The 11,794-nt window shown below is 31.1% G+C and overlaps 1 protein-coding gene and 1 long non-coding RNA gene across 2 annotated transcripts; one reads left to right on the forward strand and one right to left on the reverse strand.

The window, feature by feature from the left end:
- Positions 1 to 1,783: 1,783 nt before the first annotated feature.
- LOC114419694 (glycoprotein 3-alpha-L-fucosyltransferase A-like) lies at positions 1,784 to 8,895 on the reverse strand. The gene is made up of 7 exons (XM_028385439.1): positions 8,216 to 8,895; positions 6,915 to 7,075; positions 6,230 to 6,471; positions 4,384 to 4,488; positions 3,288 to 3,444; positions 2,847 to 3,074; positions 1,784 to 2,381 (listed from the first exon to the last, which is right to left on the reverse strand). The coding sequence occupies exons 1-7, from the start codon at positions 8,615 to 8,617 to the stop codon at positions 2,126 to 2,128; spliced, it is 1,551 nt and encodes a 516-aa protein (XP_028241240.1). The 5' UTR covers positions 8,618 to 8,895; the 3' UTR covers positions 1,784 to 2,125.
- LOC114419695 lies at positions 2,079 to 2,856 on the forward strand. The gene is made up of 2 exons (XR_003668282.1): positions 2,079 to 2,207; positions 2,311 to 2,856. It is a non-coding gene; the product is annotated as an uncharacterized LOC114419695 (long non-coding RNA).
- Positions 8,896 to 11,794: the final 2,899 nt, after the last annotated feature.

Raw genomic sequence — 11,794 nt, forward strand, 5'->3', positions numbered from 1 at the left:
GTTATGTATGTTAAAACATTATTTAATTATAACTTATTAACGGACTAGTATATATTATCCAAACCTTTAATAATAGTAATTAAATGCCACTTACCATTGCGACCACAGTGTTGAGAAGGAGACACATGGTGGCTCTCTAAAGTCTAAAAAACCTTACGAGATTGCCAAGAGTCAGGTCTCTGTCCCTAGCCACCACCACCCACACTTGAACCAATTTGTGCCAAACTATATTGTAAAGGGCAATGCCAATCTCTTCAATCATTACACTGAAAGAACATGAGGACTCTGAATTGTTATTATTATTATTTTTTTGCCTCTTTTAATTATGTTATCTTTAGTTGTAGCTACCCTGTAATCCATCTACACCTTATACCAGCTTTGTTAATTACCCGAAATTGAATAAATGGCCGTTTTTATCCTTTAAGACTTAAATTTAATTATTTATCGTCATTTTAATCTCCAAAAATATGTTAATATTATTACTAAGTCATTCAACTTTTATAATTTTAGAATAAAATGAATGACAAATTATACTTTCTAAGATATCATTTTGTCATTGTATTATCTTGATAGACTAAATTAATCATACCGAGGAAACTAAAATAAATGTACAGTGACACAAACTGTATTCAAGTTAAAACCTTGTAATGGTTGTAACATTTTTATGATAAAATCATAATTATCTCCGGCACTTGCATAATATATATTTAAAGACCGCAAGATCAAATTATAACAGTATAATTTTAATAATTATTATATTATTTTAATAAGTGAGTATATAATATAATTTTTATTAATTTAATTATTAAATTATATATATTGTTTGTGTTAAATCTTGAACTTTCTTTTATACAAAACAACATATAAAAGAGCCAATTTCAATATACTCAAGGGAGCAATTACGTGTCAATTGTTAACCAAAACAATCTATTAACATTATCAACATTAGGGGAAGTGAGACATTTTGTACTTTTTACATATTTTAAACAAAAATAGAAAAAATAGAAAAAAAATATTTAGAAGTAATAAAATTAACTTACAACATAAGAATAATGGGTAATTATTAGAAAAGTAATAAAAAAAATTTAAAAATTGATAAAAGCTAAAACTGTTTAGAATTTGTGAACACCAAAAAAGAATATTTCCCTTATTAACAGTATAGATAAACATAATGTGAGAATTAAGGCGAGAAAAATTCAGGCCAGTAGATGTGATAAGGTAAACAGCCTTAGGTTCCACCTTCTATCATCCATTCACAAATACTCGTAGTAAATTTACTGTTTTATAGAGACCCAAATAACAAGTAATAGAATGTATTTAAAGATCCAATATATCAAAGAAGGATTTTTAAGATTTGGTGAACATATTAATATTAATAATTTTAATTTATTCTTAAAATTAAACGTATTAAAACTTGTTAATAAAAAAATCTTTTCCAAAATGTACACTTTTATTATACAATATTAACAATACTTGTATTCCAAAACTTGTTACAATATTATTGCTCTAGGAGAGTTTTTAGAATTAAATTACTTAAATCTTATTTTAGACTCAACAATGTTACAAGATAAAATAAAGGAATAGTGATGTTATTTATCAAAAATAAAAAAAAATAATTAATTATAAATTTTTTATAGATAATTTCACAACTCAACCAACCAAAAACTACAAGGATTGATAATTTATATTATATTAAATTTCTCGAATAGTTTTGGCCAAGGGTCCAAAATTTAAATTTCTAGGTAGGGCCCAAAAATATCTTAAAAGAAGGCATAACGTATTCTTGAGTGAAACATCTGCTGCTTCCATTTAAATTTTAGTTTTTCACCCACAGTATACAAGAACTGGCATGCTGACCAATTGTCCATCATCATGTGGCTTTTCTAGATGATCAGATAGAAACTCTATAACTAAAACTAAGCATTAAATATGGAACCTCACCTCTTGTACACAAAAGAGTTCAAAAGTAAGATTATCTTTTGAATATAAATCATCAATGAGTTGGTCAAGAAGCTATGCATAAATAAAGCCATGCCAGTTTCATTGCCATACTCATCCCTAAAACTCTACCGCTCAGTTAAGTGAAGAAGCTATTCATGTAGAGCAGAGAGGCCACTAGCACATGCTACACAAAAATGACTTCAAACTTTGCACAAGGATGGCTTTCCAAGTGACTCCTGAAATCTGCATCCCCTTTGAAGCTGAAGGTATAAAGAGCTTGTCTTTGTGTCAACCCAACTGGGTATATTTTGTGGAGTTTTAAATCATTGCCCCCTCTAAGAATTTCAGGTCTTTCTGTCTTCCATATAGGTACATGATTCAGGGATGTGAACTTTGAAACAACAGCAAACTTCAAGGCCTCAAGGGTTAAATTGCTAGACCTGCCAATTGGCATTAAAATAATGAGTTGTCATTAGTTATTTCATGACATGTTTCTTGAAACGATAGAATCAGCTAAAATGGGAAGAGCCATAATGGATATAGTCTTGTTTGAATAAACTGCTCCATGAATACTTATAGGAGAAGAAAATAAGAAGATATAATGGATTGAGCATCTCACATATGTTAAACTCAACTCATCACCTCAGCTTTTGGAAACATTAGATGGGAGAAGTTCCATAAAACTTGAAGTCCATAAGTTGATTTTAATTGATAGGAAAAATTCAATTCATTACATCTTTCACCTCAGCTTTTTTTTTTTTTGGCAGCTTTTATTCAGCTTATGATTGATAAGTGACCAAGAGATGCCATAAAGTTTGATGGGAAACAATTATCATACCAGATGATGAAAACTTGTAATAGGACTATAGCCTAGAAAAAATAACTAATCAAAGTAAACAGTATACCTCAAGTAAATGGATTCCATCTCAAACCTTCCTCTTTCTCTCACATAAATATGATACACAGTTTTTGGCCCTCTAGTACACTTGCAAGGGCGTTTCTTAAAGCCTGGACTATTTTCTTCCTTCTCTCTACTCACTGTGGCCAAGTGAATGCAAAGGCGGCAGGAAGAATGTACAGCTGCCATATCCACAAGGGCCTTGAAGGAATCAGATGGGCCCTCATACTTCCACCTATATTAATAAGATAACTCAGGATGTATCCTATTGATCATAAAATAAAGAACCACAACACAAAATCCATTCACATTTTAAAACCAGATAAACTCAAGATGCCTCATTTAGAAACAGAAAACATCAAACTACCAAGATTTTACACTGTTTTGTATAATCCAATTTTGGTGTGAAAAGCAAAAGTGACTTCTTCGTCTTCATCATTTAATTTACCTCAAAGATTGATTATATGCTTCAGGATTTTCTGCTAGGTATCTCATGGACTTCGCAACAGACTCAACATCCTCTATCTCTTTAATATGTAAAATTGAACCAGGAGAAGGAGCAAAATCCTGAATATTTGGAGCACCAACAACCACAGGGATAGTTCCTACAATAAAAGAGATTAATCCCTAGAAGAAGCATTACAAGTGGGTTCTTCTGATATTTCAAGAGTGGAAAATTTAAGAATCCAAAACCCATTATACAAATTTTCTGCAAGTTTATATGGAAATGCATTTTTCTCTTATACAGATAATATCCACGTTGAGGCATCCCAGAATACAAGAATGACATTTTTTTTTTGTGAAAATACAAGAATATGACTTGATTGGACGTTATTAATATATTATCTAGAGAAAAAATTGTCTCAGGAAATTATTGTAACTATCCACGTCGTTCGCGGAATAATTTCTTGAATTTATGCCAACAGTACACTATTTTAAGTTTGGTTCATCGTTTCGAAGCTCATTCACAAATTCAGAGTATATTGCCAATTAATTTGAAGGGAAAAACTCAAGACACCGAAAGTAGATCATATTCAAGTGTGCAAAATTCAAAGAACCATTTTGTAAAAATTAAGGCGATTAATTATAACTAAACAACATCTACTCTACCCTAGAATTATAAAAAGGACCACTTTATGATAAATTTAAGAATTTCATTATTTGAACATCCAAAAATTGACACCATATGTTACATAGTATACAATTATCTTTTTTGCTCACTTAATACATCATAAAATCAAAGGAACAACTTTTTGTCGCCTAAATTTTATGTTCAAGACATATTTTCCTAAATTTAATTGTGAAGAAATTATCATCATTAATATTGATTAAGTTATTCAAAATTGAGCATTCAATTCCAACTAAATTTTGGCAATTGCCTTCCTGCAGCAGAAAATCTTGGCAACTCCCAGAATCAGATATAAAAGAAATCAGATGGAATGCAAGAGAGTGTTTCTGAAGCCCATGAACAACTAGTGTTACATTAATAATGTTGTATATATAGTAAATGCAAGTAAGAATGGAGATAAAATATATATCCATACCAGCAACAAGGGATTGGAAGAATTTTTCAGTTACATAATCTTCCTCATTAGAATTTTCAAATGCTAAGCTAAATTTGTAGTGCTTCAAGGCTTCCACTTTATCCACTGCAATAGAATAAAATAAAATCACAATTATACTCGTTAGAAAATAACAACAGTATCACATAATCATTGAAACTTTAGAAATCATTGACATAAGCAGTGGAATAATTTCCACAAACCTAAAAATCAATTAATCATACATCAGTCAGACAATTGCTGGATTTTACACAAAAGCAATTATAATTGAGACTCGTAATGTTGAATTGGGAACATAGCTTGTTTTTGTTTATGTCCAATGTCATAATCAAGCTTCAAGGATAATTGTGTGTTTTGCTTTCCTGCTAATGTGCTGCAAACTAAAACCAATTCATTCAAAATGCATTTCAAACTAATAAGTTCAAGAAAGAGTTAGGACACTTGCAAGTTCCAAACTCCTCCGTCCTTTCTAAAAATAAGTTTTTTTTCCCTTTATTAAGAAAAATACTCTTCAGTGTCATCAAGAAGACTGGAGTGAAAAAAAGGGAAAAAGTAGAGAATGGGAGGTAGAGAAATTGAAGAGAACAAACTGATAATATTACTCAACCCTGAACTGAATTCAAGTTTAGAGCAAGCGCTTTTTAAAGGACTCTAAGTGAAAAAATTAAATGCCAAAAATAATTCTAAAGAAAATATTAAACATATAATCCTTAATAAACTCCACAAAATCTACCTTAATAGTAAGTATCCTGTGCATTAGAGCCTTTCACCCAGTGACCAAGATGGCAAGGTATGGAACTTCTATTTTTATAACTAGTAAGTATCCTGTGCATTGCACGGGTATTTCAAGCTTAGGTAAAATTTAAAAATATGCATATATATTACAAATATAAACATTTAAAATTATAAGGGATTCTTGCATTACTAATTCAGGTAGAATCTAAATATATTTGAGGGAAAAAAATTAAAACTATAAATAAGATATGCATAATTAATTCAAAAGAATTTAAATTTAACATTTTTAAAGAAGTTAATGATGATTAGTGTAGACTAAAGTTATTCTCAAGACAATATACTCTAATTTAATACATAAGATTGGAGCAGTTGATTCAAAACTTAGGTGCAGATGCAGTATCTATGGTCCTTTTGATGTTATTCTCTAACTAAATCAGATTTTTACCTCAGTAACAGTGTTGACCTTTTCTGCCAACCTGATGTTATGGGTTACCAAGATAAAACTCCAATTCTGATAGAAAACAACACTAAAAGCACATGAGGTCCTGTGCCTGAGTTTTTTCCTTTTAAAAAAACATAAAAGAAAAAAGTGCTAAAAAGCAATGAAGCCATATATATCTTTAGGTGAAAGAGAGTACAGTAGGAGATTATATAGTGATAGACAGTATTTCAGCACAAGGTAATTGGCCAATTTTTGCTCAGTCCATGCTATCAGGTCCTACTAAAAATAGAAAAGCATTTGACATAAAAGAAAAGTTATCCCTAGAAACTCGGGAGCATTTGCAGGCACATTAAAAACATGTTACAATTTTTCAGTGTCTAAAATCTGTAATTTAATCACTTTCTTCCCTCTTTTTCCAAACAAAATAAACAAGAATTAACATATAAAGTGCAACTGCTTATACTAAATAAAGACATCATTTAAAAGGTAGAAGAAATGTGATTTAAATTTGAGAAACACTTAACAAGGTCAGCACAAAGGGGATACTGCAACTGCAATTCTGACAAGAAAACATCTATAATAATTTTAACAGGGATAAACAATTCCTAACAGATATTAAAGTTAAATTTATAAAAATTATCATAATGTTACCTCTTCCATCACGGTTCCTATGACAACCACCATAAGAGTCAATCTTGATGTTTGATTTTTCAAGGGCTTCAAGAGCTTGCAACCGGAAATTTCGAGCACCACAATTGGAAATGAATGCAGCTGCAAGAGCAGCTTCAGTTTTTGGCTTCATTGGTGCCATGATGTCATACTCAGCCCATGAAAAATATCCAACAGGAACATCAGATGATAGACTGGTTGTCATTACAATGTCATATCCCCTCCTAGTACACAAAGACATTGTAATATTAGTTTAATCATTGATTGACACTTGAAAAAAATTGGAATGGATCACTCTCTCTCTACTTGAACAAAGAACAAAAGGAAAGAAGAATTTCAATGAACAAAAGTAAAGACAGTAACTAGCATTGCACTGATTATACTTGCAAGGAAAAGTAGACATAGACACAGTTGCAAATGCTGTAAAAAGAAGACAACACAGCTGCAAATTAAAACCCCATACCACATTAGCCTATAAGACTATAGGTTATGTTGGCATACGAAGTATCCATAATCCCATGATACTAAACTGAGAAAAAATTCAATCTCTTACTCACATTTCCATGGAACTATAAAAACAATAAAAACCATGGTATCTGACTAAGCAACATACATGCAACAAATGGACCAATCTAATGAATAACACTTTACAACAGTGCTTACCCACCGTCTTGCCATGGCAAGATTGTTCTCAGCATAGTATTGTGCTGATTCCATCGATCGCAGAACGCTAGCTGTTTCACCTGGTTGAGGTAACCCAAATGCAGCATCAGGTTTCTTATCCCCACTAAACCCAAATTTACATCCCACTGAGCATGACTTCCATTCCTGCATTTTAATGAACCAAAAACTTTAGATGGACAAGAAGAATAACAGTGACTTTGTAATTATAAGGAAAACTATAAGGAGGTTTATGAATTACTTCTTGACTTATCAGCATCAAAGCAAACATGCCCACAAAAGGGATTTGGATTGAATAGCAAGGTGTTGTTAAAGAAAGAAAGACCAAACTTTAGCAAACAAAGGTCCACCATGATCAGTTGTAGGACCCTGTTATTCAACAACTAACAACAACTAACAGGAGTGGAAACAAATCCATTGCCACCCCACCCCACCCAGCTCCCTAAAGACAAAAATAATAATAACAAAGGGGGTGTTTGTTTCACGGTATAATTTTGCATTTCCAGGAATCACATTCCAATGAATATTATACCTAGGAATAAAATATACTCCAGAATATATTGTCATAACCTTCTAACAAACATGGGAATATTCATTTCCACCCCCATATGATATGAAACAAATGCCCCTCAAAGTAATTCTTCAACACCCTTGGGAACAAAGTGACCATGCTAGACAACATACACCAACCACCACCACAAAAACAAAAACAACAACAACAACAACAAAAAAGCCTTTTTCCACTAGGTTGTGAGGTCAGCTACATGGTCACAAGACATCCTTCAACTTGGTTAAAGACCTGATTTTCAGATATATTATTTACCATGCAATCCCTCTTAACAACCAGAGACCAAAAAGGACGTTGGAAGAAGCCATCAAGGGAGATCTCAAGCTAAATAATGTTCCTACAGCTTTGGCTTCCAACCGTACAGAATGGCATAGTGTGATCCATGATAGTGGGATAAGACTTTGTTGTTGCTGCTGTTGTTGTTGTTATAATCCCTCTTAACAACTTCCCCCAATATCCTTCTTGGTCTCTATCTCTCTCTTTTCACATTACTAAAAACCACTTAATATCTGTCTAAAGTCTAAAGCACACTTTAACCGATTCCCCGTCGTCTTTTCATTGATACCACACCAATATCTGAACACCAACCTAGTGAGGAGAATAAACTAAAACTCCAAAGCTACTAAAAGACGATCAAACTAACTTATGAACAAACTATACTTTTTCATAAAAACAGAGACAACAAAAAAGGAGATAATAACAATTAGAATCAACCAAACCTGGTCAGCTCCAGAAACAAAAACAGGTTCTTTAGCAAAGTCCCTCGAATAAGTCACAGCATCCTCCCTCTCCAACCACTTCTCACAACTCTCCGATTCAGAATTCCGATTACCGCCACCGCCGCCACCACCTGCCACCGTGCCCAGCCCCAAATCGTCACCTTCAACCACCGCGGGAGAACGGTAGAAGAAGTCAGCGAGGGTGTCAACCATCTCCGCGTTCTTGGCCATGTCCAACCTTCCCAGAAACGCGATCTCCGCAACGACGACGAGGGCCACGACCAGAGGCATTAGATTGGTCCATTTCGTCTTCGCCGCCGCGCCACCGGAAACCGCCGAAACGGGTAAACCTTCTTGTGGCGCTTCCGTTCTCGAGCCTCGCAGATTCTTCGCGAGACCCATAGATCAAAATTGCGCGAAACAAAAACAAAACAAAGCCAATGAGAATAAGAGAAACGGAAATATGTAGCGTTATGGACGCGATTCCATGAAGGGTAAAAGGGTTGAAGCTTCTCGTGGCTCCCTCTATCTGCGAGGAAGAAATAAAGAAGAAAATAAAAAAATAAAAAATGCAAACTTTCTGTTTGTGTATTAGTTGCCGAAGTGGCAAAGATTTTCCACATTCAAAGTCTACGGGGTGGTGCTGCTGTTATGTGCGTCACTGAAACCAATGAGCAACGCCAAAACGACCAGAAAAATTAATAAAAACACGACAACAAACAAGGCCTTCTAAAATACTGTTTTTTTTTTCGGCTTACTTACCCATTTGGTTCCAAAATTGTTTTTTTTTTTACAGCATTCCAAACTTGTTTCAAATTTTATAACGCTTGAATTAGGTATGCATCAATTAAGCTTTTTTTTTCCGGTTAGTTTGATATTAACAATGTCTGAATTGAATATAAGTAACATGTGATAAGAGGAACCAAGAAGGTCTAATACAATTGTTAAAAGATTGGATTCTATAAGTATAGAGACAGATATTATTAGAAGAAACAAAATTTACTTGTGATTTCTTCTACAACTTAAGAGTTAACCTTTAAATGTAGAAATAACTTGTTTCTAGCAAAATAAATAAATAATATGTGATATGAGAATCTCATATAAGTGTCACATAAGACAATTTTGTCATTCAAATTAATGGACATGATAAAAAAGATTTAATTGAAGTAAGTTTAATAATTGAAGGATATAATTTGAGTGCTTTAGAATTTAAGAATCAATTGCATTTTAAGTAATTTAGGAAGTAAATTGGTAATTAAGTCCTTCTTAACTTTTCTAACTCTTGAGTTTGGTTTGTACAAACGGGTTAACAGTACCTTTTTTTTCATTTAATTTTGGGCTTCCGACATGTGGCTTCCCTTCGGGTCCATACTTCGTATTTTCATGAAAAGTTTTAAATCTTTCAAATGTTTTTTTTCTCTAAATTAAATTCTGTTACCTATTAAATAAAAAAGAATTGAATGCATTTTAATATTTTCAATTTATATTGACCTTTCTATTTTTTGAAAAAACTTAAATGCAATTTCATAAGTATTTTTGGTGATCAACGATCACAAAAATAAAAAACAACAAAAAAAGTTTTAAAAATTGTATTTAAGTTTTGTCTTTATACTATTTGTTTTAATTTTTTATAAGAAACTTTTAAGAAGTTTGTTTTAATATTTTTCTATAAGACTTCCTCCAAATTGTCTACTGTGTAATTTTTATGACAAAAAATACTTTTAAATAAAGATGCATTATTTAATTAATTCATTAATTTGGTAAAGAGATTAAGAGAATGGGATTCTTATAGTTTAAAAGATAATTCTTTTTTTAACAAAGTTTTAAAGATAATTCTAAAAATATATAAATGGTTGACAAATATAATACTACTTATTAAATTAACTACTTAAAACCCTGATTTCTTAATTCTTGGAAAGTAATATTATCAAATGTGTAAATCAAAGCTTAACTAGAGATCTCAAACTCAACTAAGTATGTGATTACATTAAATATTAGGAAGGAAAACTTTGTCACCTAATAGTCTTATATAGCTCAAACAAGATTATCTTTAATAGAAAATTTTATGATTTTTTTACAAAAAGATAATGGTTGTCTATTTGTCTTTGTTTTGATTTGAAGTAAGGAGCAATACACATGGATAATGATAACTAATAATTAATTTAAGTTAATTACCGTTGTTATCATCGTGGAAACTGAAAGTTCCATTTCTAATTCTTAGTTTTCATTTGTTGATGGGAATAGAAATGTTATCTTGTTGATGGATTATTTACCAGCGAAACTGAGGTCTGAGTGGTTATTTCTTCACAAATTTTCTATATTGCGAATGTGCACGAAGATGGTAACTAAAGGCACTGCGAACGTGATGCCAAACCTGCTAAGGTAGGTAGTGGAGCAGTTCAGTATGTTTTCGAAGGTATTGTTAGTATTTCACATAAAAACAACTGAATTTGACCACCTTAAAGCTGTAGATCAACTAATCTGTTCAGATTTGGTATTGGGGACGTGGGAGCATTTGTTTATTCTACTATCGTTTTCTATTTTCTATTTTGACGAATGTGATCGTTAGTATCTAAATTATAATTATTTTGAGGAATGACAACAATTATTCATGATGGTTAAAAATTATCATAAGTTCCTAATTTATTATGGAAATAACTAAAAAGAACAATTTTTAAAATTTAAGAATTAAAAAATATAAATTTAAATTTCAGGGATTAAAAAAAAGACACTTAAATTGAAAGATTAAAATATTAATTAATTAAGTTAATTAGTTATATAAAAATTATTTTTGTATCAATGAATGTTTGGTTCATATGTTACATATATGATTTTTTTAAGTAATGATTTAAATTTGAGTCTTCTGTATGAAAAATATTCTTGTTACAAGAGGAGTGAGTTTCATTATAATTGGGATATTATCAGCTTAAGTATAATTGCATTTTGTGACAAATATGTTTAGTTCTAGATTAAGAATATTATTTTCATCACCACTTCAAATTTTTGAAATATTTATTATTGAAGTAGCCTTTCAAATGTTTAATTTGTTGTTAATTTTTTCTTTTAAAAATATATTAGTATCATTGATTTGATCTTCCATAACAATTTTTTTTTTCCGAAAGAAATTTCCATGACAAACTATAAGGTAATATTTTTGTGCTTTGGTGGGACAAATTTTGTGGTATAATAAATTTTAAGCTTAAATAATTTTTTGGTTCTTATAAAATAAGATTTTTTTTTTAGTCCTTCAAAGATGTAAAACATTTTGAGGAATCAGAACCTTGAATGATCATCTAATGTTAACTCGTTGACAAATGTATCAAATTTGTCACAAGTGTCGAATCCATAAGAACTTTATTTATATTAATGCAAACCCAATTTACAAGCCAAAGATGATAAATTTAAAATAACAAATAAAGAAAGATAGAAGATAAGGTAAATATTTAAAAGAAAAGATAAAAGATTTAAAGATAAGATAGAAGATGAAAAAAGTAAAAGATTTGAATTAAAAGATGACAAAGATTAAATAAAATAGAAGATAAAAAGATAGGATAAGAAAAAGTAAAAGATAGGAAAATT

Source organism: Glycine soja, chromosome 7, assembly GCF_004193775.1.
Source record: "Glycine soja cultivar W05 chromosome 7, ASM419377v2, whole genome shotgun sequence".
Taxonomy (NCBI): domain Eukaryota; kingdom Viridiplantae; phylum Streptophyta; class Magnoliopsida; order Fabales; family Fabaceae; genus Glycine; species Glycine soja.